Genomic DNA, 18937 nt, shown 5'->3' with positions numbered 1-18937 from the left:
GCACCACATATAGTGTTATTGTACACACAGATTGGAAATAAACTGTGTAAAGTAATGGTGATCAACTTTGTAAAGTTGTGACCAGCCACAACTACTGTATGTGCTTTAAAGGGACTCTGTCAGCACAGAATGACTGTTCAAACCAGGTACAGGCGCTCAGTGCTTCATGGCTGGACCAAACATTTCTATTCACCTTCCCACCTGCTTGGTTTCTATCTATCTCCACCTTTCTCTGGCTCTATGAAGCCAGAGTTGTCAATCAAAGAAAATGGGGTGGAAATAGAGGAAAAACAAGCAGGTGGGAAGGTGTATATAAACTATTGGCCCCACAATGGTGCACCGAGCGCCTGTACTTTGTTTAAACAATCATTTTGTGCTAACAGAGTCTTTTTAAGCAAGAAACTGGTGCTCCAGTGGCAGATGCATCATGAAACCCCTCATCCTCGGGAGGTTGAATGCATCTGTGCCAAGCACATAATCAAAGGGTAATGATGAAGTTATTTGTATAAAAGCAATTTAAACAAATAACTAAAATATAAAGTGCTGGAGCCTGGATTGTTAGGTTGTTTTTCTTAATCATCATCACCATTTGTATTCCGCTTGCTAAATTAATATAAGGGACAGAGAGTTAGCATTGTAAACTGCAATTTTTTGATGGATGTTGAAAAAATAAGAACAGAATTTTAACCCCTTTAAAGTAATAGTACGCACCAGGCTATCACCCCCGGTTCAGTGAGGGCTCCAGCGCTGAGCCCACACTGAACCGGGCACATGTCAGCTGATTTATACAGCTGACATGTGCCCGCAACAGCCGCGGGTGGAATCACGATCCACCCGCGGCTGTTAACCAGTTAAATGCCGCTGTCAATCTCTGACAACGGCATTTAACAGCACCGTGCCAGAAGCGCGTCACTTACCCCGCCCATTGGTGACCCCATCACGTGATCGTGGGTCACTGATGGCTGGGCATGACAACCCTGGGTTGCAGCAGACCCCAGTGGTTGTCATGTACTGATCGCTATGAGCGCCACCTAGTGGTCGGCGCTCATAGCACCGGAGCATTTCTGCTACATAGAGGTGATCTCCTCATCACCACTATGTAGCAGAGGCTATCGGACAGTTGCTGCTTCTAGTCTCCTATGGAGACTATAGAAGCAAGCCAAAAGTGTAAAAAAAATGTTTTTAAAAATTAGTAAAAAAATTAAAAAAATATAAAAGTTTAAATCACCCCCTTTCGACCCATTCAAAATAAAATAATAATAAAAAAAACCCACATACACATATTTGGTATCGCCGCGTTCAGAATCGCCCGATCTATCAATATAAAAAAAAAAATAATCCGAACGGTAAACAGTGTAACGATAAAAAAATTGTAAACGCCAGAATTATATTTTTTGGTCGCCGCAACATTGCAATAAAATGCAATAACGGGCGATCAAAACATCGGATCTACCGCAAAATGGTATCAATGAAAACTTCAGCTCGGCGCGCAAAAAATAAGCCCTCACCCAACCCAACATCCCAAAAAATGGAGATGCTACGTGTCTAGGAAAATGGCGCCTTTTTTTTTTTTTTTTAGCAAACTTTGGAATTTTTTTTTCACCTTTTTTTCACCACTTAAATAAAAAAGAACTTATACATGTTTGGTATCCATGAACTCGTAATGACCTGGAGAATAAGAATGGCAGGTCAGTTTTAGCATTCAGTGAACGTGGTAAAAAAAAAAAAAAAAAAAAAAAACATCTGTGGTATTGAACTTTTTTTGCAATTTCACCGCACTTGGAATTATTTTCCCGTTTTCCCGTACACGATTTGGTAAAACCAGTAATGTCGTTCAAAAGAACAACTCGTCCCGCAAAAAATAAGCCCTCACACGGCCATATTAACCAAAAAATAAAAACGCTATGGCTCTGGGAACAAGGGGAGCAAAAAACGAAAATGCGAAAACGGAAAATAGGCACTTTTAAAGGGTGAAAAATTCTGCATATATCCACTGTGAATTTCATTCCGGAAATACTGCAGGTTTGCCAAAATTTTCAGTTTTTATATTCCAAATGGTAAAATTTGTGAATTTTAAGTCTGCAGCATCTCGGTCAATTTGTGCTGTGGAATTTCTCAACAAATTCTGATGAAATTTTTTGAAATCACCTTTACAATGCTGATATTTTAATGCTGTCAAATTTGCTGTGTATACATTCCATGGGAACATACACTAGAAGCATATACTTGATAAATTTCCCAAATTTACAATTTCTTAGGTAATTCACAATGCTGATATTGTAATGCTATGAAATTTATTGCATATACGCTTTGTGGGAAGACAGCCTAGATGCACATACCTGACAAATTTGTAAAATTCCTAATTTTTGTACAGATGTAAAAAATGTTAACATTTTCTATATATATTTATATTGCATGACATAGACTCTTTAACCTTAAACTTTGTTGCTTTCCTCTAGAACGCCACCAGTGTTCCATAATGGCAGCATCGAATTCCCAGACAGCAAGTGCAGTTGGACTGAGTAAAGAGTTGGTGGATCTTCAACATCTCATTCAGTTCCCAGAGGAGATTGCGAGTATTCTCACTGATCAAGAACAGGATATCTATCGGAAAGCGCTGCCCATCGACTATCTCTGCTTCTTGACCAAAGATCTTGGAAGTAATGAATGTGTGACCAACTTTCCAGACATTAAAACATCTCTGTTGGAGCTGAAGAATGGACAACATAACACTGTAGAAGGGCTTGTGGCAAGGTTTAATGAGGTTAGTCTATATCTGATTTTTCATGACTTCAACATTGTGTCTGACAAACCTCACTGCTCCTTGGGATTTTCAGTCTCTGACAGTAAGAGGGATGAACGACTTCAGCACGCACCCTCATCAAGACTGGCGTGAATAATGCCAGTCTTGATGAATCGGGGCCACAGTGCTTTGACAGATCTGCCATCTGAAAGACCCAATTGACTTTAATGGAGTATCTTACCACCCTGGCATTTTTGACAGTTACAGACTGAACTTATAGTAAAGATAATACTTTCTTGCACCCCCAATGGAGGTTAACGAATCATTGTCCACATTAGGTACTGTTTGTGTTTCATGGTACCCTAAATAAAGAAAATGCAAGCTTTTTTTATATTGTATGACAACGTTTTCCACACTGATATGAACAAAACAAAAACTTGCAAAAACTATGTAAGAAAACTTCAGAGAGTGTTTAGGCCACATTACATAAAAATGTCAATAAATGCAAAATTCTGTTCGCTACTCAGTAACATAATTGTAAAAATGCTGCATGTGAATTTACTATTCGGCATAGTGTCACTATTAGTACACAGGAGCACATGAAATATGATATATCTGCAAAGCTACTCAACATTGCATATAGGTTATAGTGGGAAGTAAGTAGTTAAATAGTGTTCCGAAGGAAAACTATCTGGAGATATGTTAGGTACTGCTATTTTCATATGATGTCTTGGTCTATTGAGGATCCTTCTTTTGCTCCTGATGTTACATCATGCACTGAGTGTTTTCTGCACTGTAGGAGATCTCTTTGTTGGAGGCAATGCTCTTACGTGCGCAGGCGGCAGCAGCAGGTGATAGTTGCCAGCTTTCAGGGGCAGACTTGCTGTTTGTTCCTGTGTGTGGTCTTTATCCAACGCCCTCCAGTCTTAACTGTGCATAATTAGACTGGCAACATTTTAGTTATTGTGAATGTAAGTAGAACCCAGACGTTTGCCACCTGTGAATATGGGCAAGTAAGCCTAAACTGATGACTTCATGCTATACTATAACACATCTGCCCTTTTGAGTTTAAAATGCATTCCATGGTGTGTGGGAAGTATTTTGGCAAAATAAAAAAATGATTACATTATCCATCTTCATTCACAAATACACATATATGGCTTTCCATAGTTTATTTTATTCGGCCATGTCCTTTATTTTGCTACTTCTCTTGTAATTAGGAGCAGACACCGATACCATTAGGCTCCTGCGCAAAATGAGGTTAAAGTCTCTTGATCTCCAGCAAATTATTTACAATAAGCAAGCGCCATAAATAGGATCATAAAGTAAGCTACACATTGGTCTTCTATTAAACTTAAAGGGGTTGTTCTGGGATTAGGTAATTGATGATCTGTCCATAGAATGGGCTATCAGTATGAGATTAGTGGGGGTCGGACCCCAGGAACCCCCACCAGTAGGCTGAAATCTGTTCCACAAGTAAAGGCCCCGTCACACTAAGCGACGCTACAGCAATCCCGACAACGATACGACCTGTCAGAGATGGTTGCTGCGTCGCTATGTGGTCGCTGGTGAGATGTCAAACAGTCAGATCTTCCCAACGATGCAGCGACCCGTAACGATCTGTATAACGATGCACGCCTATGTGTCTCTGTGTCTGAGTCGTCAACAAGGTCGTTGGTAAGGTGTCAAACACAGCGATGCATGCTACCCAGCGGGACCTCAACGATCAAAGAAATGTCCAGACCATTCCGACATGACCAGCGATCTCACAGCACGGGCCTGGTCGCTGCTAAGTGTCAAACGTAGCGAGATCGCTACTGAGGTCGCTGTTGCGTCACAAAACTTGTGACTCAGCAGCGATCTCGCTAGCGATCTCGCTTAGTGTGACGGGGGCTTTCCTGGACATAAGCAATGTACAGGGCTCAACACAACAGCCTCATACATTGTTAATTGGCCATTTCCGGATACTGCACCTTATCTCCTTTCCACCTGAATAGGAGATAAGTGCAGCATAGAATTTTTATTAAAGGCGTTGTCCATTGTTAAGCTACTAGTTTGCAGTCACTCTATGTGACTGCAGACTTGTGAATCCTCACATCGAGCGCACTGCGTTCTGTGAGGGTTTTTCGGTGCCAGGTGCGGGCAGTCATGTGACTGCTAGTATGCAATATGCATACTCCTGGCCATATTCCGACTAGACTGTTTCCGGCCTCGCTCAGTGAACTTGCATTGAGCGAGGCTGCGCCCATTTAGTCAGTAAGTGGCCGGCAGTATGCATATTGCATATTTGCGGTCACATGACCTCCAGGAGCCAGAAAATCCTCACAGCGCGCAGTGCGCTCGATGTGAGGATTCACAAGTCTGTAGGAACATAGCTTAAAGAAGTTGTCCACTACTTTTAAATTGATGCCCTATCCATAGGATAGGGCATCAATGTCTGATCGGTCGGGGTCCCGCACCCGGCACCCCCGCTGATCAGCTGTTATCGGGGACGGCAGCCGCCGGCCGGAGTGCTTACTTGCGGAGCTTGGCCATCAAGTTGTAGTGGCCGCCGCAGTGTACTTCACATCCGCCTCCTATTCAATTCAATGGGAAGAGGATGTGCAGTACCCCGCGACAGCCACTAGAACTAGACGGCTAAGCTCTGCAGCGGCAGGCGGCCGCCGACACTGATATAAGCTGATCGGTTGCGGAACCCCGGCCAATCAGGCATTGATGCCCTATCCTACGCATGGGGCATCAATATAAAAGTAGTGGACAGCTTCTTTAAGAACAGACAACCCCTTTAAAGATTAAAGTATCGTAAATGTTTTTCTGTATACCTTGTTGTCTGCTATGTTCATTAGTTCTTCTTCTTTGGACTGGTCCACAGGGGTACAGGTGAATCCAGGAGTTCGCCCCCCATACCCTTATATGAACATGCACTTGATTCACTATATTATTCCTGTAACAAACTGCTCACTGTACTATTATATAGAAACATATATAAACTTGTGAATGAGGGAAATGTAATATTTGCATATAACTGAACAGTTGGGCCCAAGAGACAAAGTTACTAGTGGGCCCTTGGCAACCTAGTCCAGCACTGTCCTCTGATATGATTCCCTTAAAGGGGATATCCGGGACTTTAAAAAAATGTGCCTAAGCATTAACAGGCAGGTAGTTGTTATCTATCTGTCAGTTGTGCCCGGTGCTGTTTTCCGCCAGCACAGAGTGGGCATAGACATCCGCTGACGTAACGTCAACAGAGCGGCAGTTTCTCTTCCTGGTGACAGGGTGTGACTACTAGTGTCATGCTGATTGACAACCACCTCCTCACTGCTTAATTGGAGGAAGCCAGCTGTCAATCAACATGACTCCAGTAGTCCTGCCATGTCACCAGGAAGAGAAACTGTTGCTCTGACAGGGAGCTGCTGAATCTCCAGCGGGATCAGTGCTGGATACAACAGGCAGGTAGTTGCCTCTGTTTGCAACGACATGCCTGTTAGTGCTTAGGCACTTTTTTTTTTTAAATCCCGAATATCCCCTTTAATGTAAACTGCATTTTCCATGATGCTTCTGGCTTTGCAGAGGGGACAGGGCGTTATCGGAGTGCACAGTGCAATGAAGCCTTTTTAAAGGCACCAAGTAATAGATCAGTGACACAGAATTGCTGTCTTTTCACTCTGAATAGTCTCAGTGTAAAGTATGTGGAGCAGACTGTTTCTCCTGCCTCCTGCTTGTGATAATTTTCCCTCACTCAGACCTTACAAGCAGAGGACAGGGAAGACAGGCTGGAGTGGCTTCTCATAGAAATACACTTGAGATTCTGCCCACATAAGATTTCTAATTAATAATTTTAGCTGTACCGGGAACGTACAGAAAAAAATAAGGAATCAGGAGCTTAATGAGGAGAGAAGGTCATTCTATAGTTCACGGGGAGGGGGGGTAAGAGACTGACTTCCTGCCTACATGTTGAAAAGAAACAAATCACACCGTCAGAATATTGATAGTGCTTTAGCATTATATGTGCAAAATAAATTGCTGGAGAGCTACTTTAATACAGGAAGACAGTGGCTCCCATCTCCAAGATCCTATCACAATATGTAGTAGGTGTAATAATAGTAATAATAATAGCAAATATCTCCAATTAGAAATGTAATATAGTTCTTCTGATTCGCCTCGTCTCTTTCCTCATGTGCAGGCATTGCAGGACCTTGGGTATCCATGGTTATGACCACTTGCTGTCACCATATCAGTTGTCATAACCATGGATACCTACGGTCCTGCAATGCCTGCACATGAGGAAAGAGACCTAGCGAATCAGAAAAACTATACTACATTTCTAATTGGAGGCATTTGCTAATATTATTATTACACCTACTACATATTGGGGTATGATTTTGGAGATGGGAATATCCCTTTAAATGAGACCCTCTCTACATAATCTGTTGTGGCTATTATTGTTATTCCCTTGAAGTTGAACATGTCTGCATTGTACTCTACAATCCGTTAAAAAAAAATGCATTCTCAAGTATTCTAGCAGCCATATGTTATGAGGCTGGCAGATCCTACTGAGATAAATGACACATTCAAAAATAGGTCATTTTGTGGCTGAAAAATCAATGTTGAAAAAGTGCTTGAAAATTATTGTTTAAAGCAGCTCATCGAAAAGGACATAAAATTCACAAGACATCACAGAAAAAAGGCCGCTGTATTAACCAGCACCAGTTCACAATACTAATGCACTACAGGATGTTAATTCAGAGGTAGCACAGGTTCAAAATGCTGTAAAAATATTGACATTTTCATGGGTTTTTATGCATTTTTTTTTTTGTGCCTGGAGCATTTTTTTTCTGTTTAAAGCACCACTCCAGCGTTTTGTTAATTGCACCACTGGCGTGGTGCTTTAAATGTAATTCCTCTGCCACCTGTCTCGTACTCACTCACCTTCATAGTTTTCCAGCGTCGCTTCTGTCGGTCTCCGGCGAAAAGTGACCTGTCGGCAACATCAGTGTAGCTGCGCGGAGGTCACTTTTCAATACAAGTCTATGAGAGCCTTGTTCTGGCCTCGTTATGGCTCTCATAGACTTGTATTGAGCTCTTGTGACATAGCTTCTGACTTCCAGCTAGTCAGAAGCTGCACTCCCAAGATGGCCTTGTGGGACCAAAAAATGGTGAAGACACCAGCGAGTGAGTATATGACAGGGGGCAGGGGACTTACAAATAAAGCGCCACTCCAGCTCTGCAAAAAAACACGCTGGAGTGGTCCTTTAAGTGCATTCAATAGTCAAATGTAGAATGTTATTTTCAAGCAGAAAAGCATCAAGAATTGACACATTTGCTTATTTTTTGACTTGGAAAGTTAAAGCACCTTGTGCACTACAGGTATTTTTTCCACTGAAATTAATATGAAGCTTATTCAGAGAGTATTTGGAGATTTTTTTCAGGTGGATTTTGAAGCACAATCTGCTTCAAAATCCACATTAAAATATTCCATGTGAACACAATCTAGTATTACAGTACTACATCTCCCCTATAGAGGACGCTTTTAATATATGGCAGCCAGCTTTCTGGGGACTTAAAACAACTGTACTGCATTACTCCATAATGCAATCAGTCTTTTGTCAGGGTGCTATCTGAGAGTAGTTTTTGCACTATGCAAGGTATTTCCTCAGATCACGATATTTACTTTTTATTTTCCTTCTCCATATGCAAATCATTAAGGTAAAGCCTGCAATGTGCATTTTTCTTATATCTAAAGAATTAAGCGCATATCAGTGTGTACTTCCTCCTAAAATCAGTGGTGTTCCTAAATGTCCTTGTCTATAAACTTGCTTGAAAATTCTTAAACATAGCGTCATGCTTTTGTTGGCCTCCACTAGTGAGTGCTTGATGATTTTCTGGCTATTCTAAGAAAAAAAAGTCTGAACTGTATTTACATTTACAAGGAGCCAGGGCGAATTTTGGGATGACAGAACTCAGAATAGAGGTAGAGATACGTGACATGGTTCATTTTCTGTTTCTAACTAATAAGAACAAAGCAAGAGAAAGCTCGATCAAATTACATGTACTTGTGTTGTCAACGTTAAAATCTGACAGTAGAGGGACTATGTCATTCAATGGGGCGGTTCAGATGAGTTTTTTCAAATGGACCTGGTCTCTTCTGTTTATTTTTTTTTTGCTTGCTTATATCTGTTTGTGCAAAAAAAACAAAACCTGATCCCATACGTATAATCCGTATCATGTCTATTTTTACAGATACATTGCGCATTAACAGAGGAGACTATTTATTTGATTTTTTTACATTTTTTTTAACTGTTGAAACTTTTGAAATTCAAATTTGCCTGGTTCGACAAATTTTTCAAAAACAATTTTCAGGAAATCTATTTGCTGTGAATCTTAATACTTCAAAGCCTCTAATTGCCAAGTAAAGACATGTAACGCTCTAAGGTCTACTAAGACTGTATCCAGCCTGTTTCAAGCTCTTTAACACAAAAAGCCTTAGTAATGTAAAAGTGACCTCACCAAATGTTACCATCCAGTGGTAACCAACAGCTCCATGTAGAAACAGGAGGTCAATTTTCCCTCTATGACTCATCACTCACTGCAAAAGTCTCTGGCAGCAGGGGGAAGGAGGGTGCAGCTGGCTCAGGAGGTTAAGAGGGGGATGATAAATTCATGGACAAGAGACTTCCTGTTTCTGCATAGAGCACAGAAGAGCTAAGAATTAACTGGGTAGAAAGGCAAAATTAGCAATTGTAAGTGCACAGTTCTTTATAATATGATGACTGCAATATATTAAAAGGATAAACATTTTGATGGGAGTGCTTCTTTAAATGTCTACCTTTGTGAAAAAAATTATTTCACTCTATTTAATGACATAATAAGAAATGCTAGGTAGGTACTTGTCCAAAAAAACTGCACCTGTAACTGTTGTTTTAGTGTGGCATTTATGGATGTAAAATTGACTAGTAAAACATATATTTTCTTTTGTATTTTTAAAAATACAAATACCGTATTTTTCGGACCATAAGACCGGTATAAGACTAGGTTTTAGAGGAAGAAAATAAAAAAAAATGTAAGCAAAAAATGTGTTCATTTGCACTTTCAAGGGGGAGGGGGTCTTCTGCTGACACTGGTATAGAGGTAATGTCCCACAATTCTGACAATATCCCCCATCCTGGTATATATGCCCCCCCTTCCTTTTATACGTGGTCCCCATCCCCATCCTGGTATGCCTGGCATCCCTCCATCCTGGTATGCATGGAACTCCTCCATCCTGATATGCATGGCACCCCTCATCCTTATCCTGGTATGCATGGCACCCCTCATCCCTATCCTGTAATGCATGGCACCCCTCATCCCCGTCCTGGTATGCATGGCACCCCTCATCCCCATCCTGGTATGCATGGCACCCCTCATCCCCATCCTAGTATGCATGGCACCCCTCATCCCCATCCTAGTATGCATGGCACCCCTCATCCCCATCCTGGTATGCATGGCACAGCAATCCCCATCCTCGTATTCATGGCACAGCAATCCCCATCCTGGTATGCATGGCACCCCTCATCTCTGTCCTGGTATGCATGGCCCCCTCATCCCTGTCCTGGTATGCATGGCACCCCTAATCCCTATCCTAGTATGTATGGCCCCTCATCCTTATCCTGGTATGTATAGCCCCTCATCCTTACCCTGGTATGTATGGCCCCCTCATCCTTACCCTGGTATGTATGGCCACCTCACCCTTACCCTGGTATGTATGGAACCCTCATCCTTACCCTGGTATGTATGGCCCCCTCATTTTTACCCTGGTATGTATGGCCCCCTCATCCTTATCTTAGTATGCATGGTCCCCCTAATCCCCATCATGCTGCACATAAAAAAAAATAAAAATAAACACTCCTACTCACCTTTCTTCTCTCCTCCAGTGCTGCTTCCTGTCTGCCCGCACTGATCTCTCCATGTGAGCCACGAATGGCGTCACTACCATGCGCGGCTCACAAGGAGAGATCAGCTGCCGGAAGTCACTGCTCCCCACGCCGGGACTGTGTGCGCGGGGAGCAGTGACTTTATGCTGCTTAATAGCTGGCACACAGCGTAGCCGCCGCGCGGCTCCTGCTGCTGCCGGGCTACCTCGTGTGCCCGCTATTAAATGGCATGAATATTCACCCCTCTCCACTCACATGGGCGTGGAGAGAGGTTGAATATTCATGCCCTTTAACAGCAGGTACACGCGAGCACCCGGCAGCTGCAGGAGCCGTGCTGCTGATATACTGTGTGCCGCTATTAAGGAGCATGAATATTCAGTGCTCCCCATGCCCCCCAGTGAATATTCATTTTCTTTAGCAGCGGGGACAGTGTAGGCTGCAGCGGGCAGCTGCTGCCTCCTGTGCACGCTCCTCCGCCGCTACCGCCTGTGGAGGCCAGGTCATCTGGCATAGCACCCCATCACTCTCATTCTTGGTCAAATAGCCCTTACACAGCCTGGAGGTGTGTTTGGGGTCATTGTCCTGTTGAAAAATAAATGATGGTCCAACTAAACACAAACCGGATGGAATAGCATGCTGCTGCTAGATGCTGTGGTAGCCATGCTGGTTCAGTATGCCTTCAATTTTGAATAAATCCCCAACAGTGTCACCAGCAAAGCACCCCCACACCATCACACCTCCTCCTCCATGCTTCACGGTGGGAACCAGGCATGTAGAGTCCATCTGTTCACCTTTTCTGCGTCGCACAAAGACACGGTGGTTGGATCCAAAGATCTCAAATTTGGATTCATCAGACCAAAGCACAGATTTCCACTGGTCTAATGTCCATTCCTTATGTTCTTTAGACCAAACAAGTCTCTTCTGCTTGTTGCCTGTCCTTTGCAGTGGTTTCCTAGCAGCTATTTTACCATGAAGGCCTGCTGCACAAAGTCTCCTCTTAACAGTTGTTGAAGAGATGTGTCTGCTGCTAGAACTCTGTGTGGCATTGACCTGGTCTCTAATCTGAGCTGCTGTTAACCTGCGATTTCTGAGGCTGGTGACTCAGATAAACTTATCCTCAGAAGCAGAGGTGACTCTTGGTCTTCCTTTCCTGGGGCGGTCCTCATGTGAGCCAGTTTCTTTGTAGCGCTTGATGGTTATTTCAACTGCACTTGGGGACACTTTCAAAGTTTTCCCAATTTTTCGGACTGACTGACCTTCATTTCTTAAAGTAATGATGGCCACTTGTTTTTCTTTACTTAGTTGCTTTTTTCTTGCCATAATACAAATTCAAACAGTCTATTCAGTAGAACTATCAGCTGTGTATACACCAGACTTTTACACAACACAACTGATGGTCCCAACCCCATTTATAAGGCAAGAAATCCCACTTATTAAACCTGACAGGGCACACCTGTGAAGTGAAAACCATTTCCGGTGACTACCACTTGAAGCTCATCAAGAGAATGCCAAGAGTGTGCAAAGCAGTCATCAAAGCAAAAGGTGGCTACTTTGAAGAACCTAGAATATAAGACATATTTTCAGTTGTTTCACACTTTTTTTGTTAAGTATATAATTCCACATGTGTTATTTCATAGTATTGATGCCTTCAGTGTGAATGTACAATTTTCATAGTCATGAAAATACAGAAAAATCTTTAAATGAGAGGGTGTGTCCAAACTTTTGGTCTGTACTGTATATATTATAATATTCTGGCTTGCTGCTTTCTAGTGCATTAAGAATCAAATGAATTGGATTACAATTGCTGGAAGACAGCTAAATGCCAGCTAAATCATATAACTGAGCAAACATAGAGGGTGTCGAGCTGCTGCTGACATCTGTCTCTTACTGTCTCTCGCACACCACACACATCATATTCAGTGCTGTGTTTGTACAACACATTACTTTCTAGAGTATTTGTCCAATGTTTTAGGACTTTCTTTTCCTATCACTAATGTTTATCTTTGAGCTCTGACATACTCTCGCTATCTGAAATCACCCTAAAATGCCTGCTACCTTCTCTGCCTCGGCTTTTATATAGACTATAATAGTCCTTTCTGATTGGCTGTAGTATACATTGAGATGTGATTGTTGCAAGGGATTATGGGGCAGCCTGCATAGTTATGCATGTGAGCCTTCTCTGGGTGATGTATGAGTTCTGGTATAATTTAATAGCTTGGGCAGCAATACCAAAGTTCTTTTTCTAACATTCATTTTTACATAAAACAGCATTTTTAGTGGCAAAATATTTTTCTGTTATTTTTTCTTACTTTATTTTGAACAGTTTACTTTTTTTTTCCTTTTTACTTTAACTTGCCTGATAGTTTATCTAATATGCAATATTGCTGTACTGCAGGATTCCAAACCTGTCAGTTTTAGGCTATGGCCCCACTATCAGTATTCGGTCAGTATTTTTTCTCAGGATTAGGAGCCAAAACCAGAAGTGGGTGATAAATGCAGAATTGGTGACTTGTTTCTGTGGCACCCCAGGGGTCTGGTTTCCACAGTAATGCAATGTTATGTCTGAGAGCAGGTGGGAGGTCTCTTGGTCAGGAATCCTATGCATGCCACACCTCCTGCCCAGTCCTGGGAGGGGAAGAACTTCCCCTATATAAACCTGGGGCTGAGGCAGGGTTAGAGAGTTCAGAGGGAGAGTTCAGCCAGGAGGGCTGACAGGGAGCTGTGGCTCCGGCTGGGCCCAGCTCCTGGGCCATGCCAGAAGTAGAGACAGAGAAGAGACGCAGCTATGGGAAGAAACAACAGGAGCTCTGTGGGAGCAGTGTTACAAGGAGTCAGGGGCTGGCAGCTGCAGAGCTCGCCCTGACTGAGAAGATTTCTTACCGGACCTGGAGTCCGAGGCTGTGGGGACTAACTCCTACCCAGCAGCAGAATCCGTCAGGCAGGGGATTTCAGGTCCTCTGGCCAAGAAACCCGAAGGCACGGTCACACGCATGGGACCAGCACCGCCGTCGTGGAGCGGAAGCTACTAGAAGGCCCCGAGTCACCGGCCATACGGGTGAGCACCACACGGTACACTCAGGGACGTGGGCTACTTATACCCGCCTCTAGCAAGGTAGCCAGAAGAGTACAGTCAGTTTGGGAGGCCTACAACTCCGCCTGGCCAGGGGAGATCCCATCTGCTCAAGGACTGACCAGGCCCTGATCGCTAGCCAGTACTCCGGGAGGGTCAATCTTTGTCACCAGTAAAGACCCTGAACTGCACCGTACCGTCTCTGAGTGATTCCTGCTACCCCCATCATCCACGTCGGCTGCCCTGAGGCCATACCCCTCCCGTTGGGGGTTATACTATCACGCTGCACAATCCTACCACCGGCCTCAGCGGTCTGCCCTGCAGCAGCAGCTCCTTAGCTGTACTCAACGGGTGGCGTAGTCGTCCAACATCTACCGCTGATACAGCGCCACTTAGTCTGACTCCCTGGGCACGGACCGGATCACCGCCACGAGACTACAACCCTCAAGAGATCCCACTCCGGGTAAGCTCCCGCGTGCGCAACGCAGCGCGACACAGGCCCAGGGGCGCGTCAACTTTTGGCGTAGTCGGCAGGATCTCGTGCCCGCAACCACCGGGTACTGCGTGCCTGAAAAAGACTGTTCAAACTTACCTGTGGTGAAGATTCCCGCCATCCGGCGCCATCTTCCGCTTCCTTCCCGCCATCGGTGGAGTTTTCCCGCCATCCGGCGCCATCTTCAGCCTTCTTCCCGCCACACGTGGAGTTTTCCCGCCATTGGACGCCATCTTGAGGACGCCGCGCGGGAAGAAGAGGGGCGTGGACTCCGAAAGCGCGCGAGAACTGAAGCCCCGCCTCACGTCCGGACGTTGCGTAAGGTCCTGGAAGGAGCCCAGCAGACGCCGACGTCACAGGAGTGCGACGGAAGGTCCTCAACCCTGACGATCCACTGCGGAGCCGCGGCCTACGGAAGAGGATCATCGCAAGGTAGGCCACGGTCCACTAGGGGGGAGAAGGATGTCGGATACGGAGGAGAGCTTCACTGCTTCAACCCCCGCCAGCGCCACCGCTGTTGCGGTCATGCCTTTCACCATGCCCTATATCCCGTGGGGCAGCCTGGCTACCCCAGTACTCAGGGGAGTCACATACCCTGCATGACTTTAGAGAAAAGCTGGATAGCCTCTTCCAGGTGTACCCCCTCACAGAGGAGCAAAAAGTGAGCATCCTGGTGGCCCAATTAACCGGGGCAGCCCAAAGGGAGGTAAAGTCCTGGCCACCTGGGGGGAGGACTGTCGCAGAGATACTAACCCAGCTAACCGAGGAGGAGCTGCAGTACTACCAATACGAGGAAAGCCAAGAGGACCCGGACGGGTCTGAGGACTACCCTCAGGAGGGAGCACAAAGAGGACATAGCTACTGAAGGGAAGTAGCGTGAATAAAGAGCTGTACATAGTTACCCGTTAGGGTACAAGGACTGCTGCTAATTAAAATATGGTCCCCGTTGGGATTAGTGAATTGTTCCCCGTGTGTCCCTATCCCTTACCAGGCTGAGGACTGTGAGCAGCCATCCCCTATCCCTTACCAGGCTGAGGACTGTGAGCAGCCAATCCTTATCCCCACTGGCCGAGGACTGAGAGCGGCCATATCCTGTAAATAATTATGTGTTTCTAGTAATTTATAGGAGTCCTTGGTGGATTTACCGGGAATCCTTTGTACAGTTAGTGGAGCGTAACCCAGGATGGACTAAAAGACTGTTAAGGACTCGGGGCAGGACAGACCCCTACCTGGTTACGTCTCCCTGTTTTGGTGAAATGGACACCTTTGTTTCCTTCAAAGACTGCACCCGGTTGCGGACATGCCGTGACCACCTTTATGTGTTTTTCTTATTGTATTATTATTGTTATACCCTGTTATGTCTTTCTAAAAAAATATGTTTAGTCCCGGAGTACTAAATTTCACTAGGGGGGAATGTGGCACCCCAGGGGTCTGGTTTCCACAGTAATGCAATGTTATGTCTGAGAGCAGGTGGGAGATCTCTTGGTCAGGAATCCTATGCATGCCACACCTCCTGCCCAGTCCTGGGAGGGGAAGAACTTCCCCTATATAAACCTGGGGCTGAGGCAGGGTTAGAGAGTTCAGAGGGAGAGTTCAGCCAGGAGGGCTGACAGGGAGCTGTGGCTCTGGCTGGGCCCAGCTCCTGGGCCATGCCAGAAGTAGAGACAGAGAAGAGACGCAGCTATGGGAAGAAACAACAGGAGCTCTGTGGGAGCAGTGTTACAAGGAGTCAGGGGCTGGCAGCTGCAGAGCTCGCCCTGACTGAGAAGATTTCTTACCGGACCCGGAGTCCGAGGCTGTGGGGACTAACTCCTACCCAGCAGCAGAATCCGTCAGGCAGGGGATTTCAGGTCCTCTGGCCAAGAAACCCGAAGGCACGGTCACACGCATGGGACCAGCACCGCCGTCGTGGAGCGGAAGCTACTAGAAGGCCCCGAGTCACCGGCCATACGGGTGAGCACCACACGGTACACTCAGGGACGTGGGCTACTTATACCCGCCTCTAGCAAGGTAGCCAGAAGAGTACAGTCAGTTTGGGAGGCCTACAACTCCGCCTGGCCAGGGGAGATCCCATCTGCTCAAGGACTGACCAGGCCCCGATCGCTAGCCAGTACTCCGGGAGGGTCTATCTTTGTCACCAGTAAAGACCCTGAACTGCACCGTACCGTCTCTGAGTGATTCCTGCTACCCCCATCATCCACGTCGGCTGCCCTGAGGCCGTACCCCTCCCGTTGGGGGTTATACTATCACGCTGCACAATCCTACCACCGGCCTCAGCGGTCTGCCCTGCAGCAGCAGCTCCTTAGCTGTACTCAACGGGTGGCGTAGTCGTCCAACATCTACCGCTGATACAGCGCCACTTAGTCTGACTCCCTGGGCACGGACCGGATCACCGCCACGAGACTACAACCCTCAAGAGATCCGGCTCCGGGTAAGCTCCCGCGTGCGCAACGCAGCGCGACACAGGCCCAGGGGCGCGTCATTTCCATTATACCTTTTGTCTGATTGTTCCTCACCTGGTTTTGGCTCCCACTCATGAGAAAAAATACTGACCGAATTCTGACCAAATACTGATTGTGGGGCCGTAGCCTTACACCGATACTTTGTCTTACAGGCCACCGTGGCTGCCCTACCCGAAGGCCCGATTGTGGAGTGCTGATAGGCTTAAAGAGGGATACCACTTCCTCAAATAACCCTCTAAATACCGCTGTTACTACTGTCTGTGGTATCTAAGGTATTAAACTGCCTTGAGTGTCAACCGTGATATAGAGCTGACCACTGGTGAAGATGGTGCTGGCTCTGCTTGTGAGCCGGTAACATTATCACACTATAAGTGTACTGTGGTTTACAGGAAGTCACCTTCCGCTGCACTGTACATGAACAGCAGATGTAGGGAACAGGTTAAAAAAATTCTTCTCTCCATATTCAGCTACCATTAGTGATCCAGCAGCCTAGTAAATAGACACCTTTGCATCGACACACTGCGCTCTGACACACTGCGCTCTGACACACTGCGCTCTGACACGCTCAATGCGATGTGATTAAGGGGTGCTGGTACACTCCTCCTTCGGCCTGCCCTCTGCTGTCCTGAGTATGTCTCGGAAGTCAGTGCCCTGTGGGTCACAGATAACCGCCTCAGTGACAACATGCAACCTCCTAGGCCTTGTACTTGAGATCCTTAGTTGTCATGGGTGTGTCAGAGGTGACAGACAGTCGCCCTGCAGTGGTTTACAGGAGGTTTCCATGTTTGGCAATGCAGACAGCTGCCAAGATAGGAGGCTGTGTTTAGGACCCAGCGACTACCTCCCTTTAGTCTGGGTGTATATATACCTGGTGTGTCTAGGTGGGCGTCGCCGGTTATACTCATTCCTACTTTGAACTTGGTTGAAGTAGCATCACGGCCTCTTTGGAGTCTTGAGGCCGTGTGCCCTGTTGGAGATTCTTCTAAAGCTAAGTTGTTTTTCCCCTGTGTTGTCTTCCCCTTTTGTCTTTAGAGTGCTAGCGGAGGTTGACTAGTGCTCATCTCCTTCCACCCCCAGCTATAGCCTTATGCCAGGGATAGTAGGGCGAGGCACATGATCGGCGACAGCTGCAGAGGCTGTATAGGGACGCTAGGGGGAGACAGGGTGACGCTAGTCCAGATTAGGAGGTCACCTCTTCCCCCCTTTCCCTAGTGTCTGGGCTCCCTTTCCCTTTCTCCTCTGTGTTTCACTCACACCTGGCGTTACATTAGTGTAATTTGTCTGAGTATAACAAGATGCCCTAATGTGGTTCATTCTCTATGATGCATTTAGCACATCTTCTGTCTGAATGGTCCGCTTATCCTAACTTTAAATGGGACAAACACTTTCTCTTATTAGTGCGGCTTTCCTCACACACGGAGTTGCTCTTCTGCCCATACAATGGCCGCTGGTGGAGGAGCAATGACCAGACCTGTCCTCAGCCTCCTCACATAGGAAAGCTGCTTGTCTGTTGGAGGAGGCTGGTACGATAGGTTGATCTGGTCACATGATCCTCCATCAGCAGCCATATTTGCAGTTTGTGATGAATGCTGCACCAACAAGATAATTGGTAAATTGGCCAGTCCCTTTATAATAGTATAAATACATCTCCTCCATTGTGTTTTCAGTAGTTTTGAAGTGAATGTCCGTCTTTGTATCTAATTTTGTGCTGCTTTGGAACAGAAATAGTCCAAGAAACTGTTTGATGCTTATTTTTTTTTCCAAAACAAAGCTCCAAATCACCTGATAAAACTCTGACTTCCTGGAGGCCCATAGGGTTTTCTGTACATGGTTTTATTATTGAATTCAATATATAAATTGTATGCAGTAAACGCCAAAGTGCCTTTTATTTTTATGGTTATTCAGGGTATTCAGTGTTTTGTATCTATAATTCCACCTCTGGGCATTTAACTTGAGAACAAATATTTTTGCCATTTCTGAGATAGGAAAATTCCTTTTAAGACATCAAAATAGTGGTCAAATGTAGACATTGGCTTTTAGGGTATGTTCACACGGAGCTTTATGCTGCAGATTTTTCTGCCTCAAAAATCAGAGTGTTGGCAGGAAAAACGCTGCATACATCGTGTGTATTTTTTAAGTGTTTTTGTAGCATTTTTACTTTAATTTTTTTTTACCATTTATTTGAATGGGTGAAAAACTCTGCAAAAACACTTGAAATGCTGCAGATTTGCTAAAATGCTTTAAGACCATGTACACATG

The 18937-nt window shown here is 45.3% G+C and overlaps 1 protein-coding gene across 7 annotated transcripts in view; it reads left to right on the top strand.

The window, feature by feature from the left end:
• PLCE1 (phospholipase C epsilon 1) overlaps positions 1–18937 on the top strand; it is a 366977-nt gene that overhangs the window by 222223 nt on the left and 125817 nt on the right. For all 7 annotated transcript variants that reach the window (XM_073685569.1, XM_073685572.1, XM_073685570.1 and 4 more), the window contains one exon: positions 2460–2764. In XM_073685569.1, the coding sequence (XP_073541670.1) occupies positions 2460–2764 (305 nt within the window). The remainder of the gene's footprint in view (positions 1–2459; positions 2765–18937) is intronic.

This window comes from Phyllobates terribilis, unplaced genomic scaffold (genome assembly GCF_046119375.1).
Source record: "Phyllobates terribilis strain yellow unplaced genomic scaffold, ASM4611937v1 Scaffold_5__5_contigs__length_657084704, whole genome shotgun sequence".
In the NCBI taxonomy this organism is placed as follows: Eukaryota; Metazoa; Chordata; class Amphibia; order Anura; family Dendrobatidae; genus Phyllobates; species Phyllobates terribilis.
The sequence above is the reverse complement of the archived record's forward strand: the minus strand, read 5'-3'. Positions and strand labels throughout refer to the sequence as shown.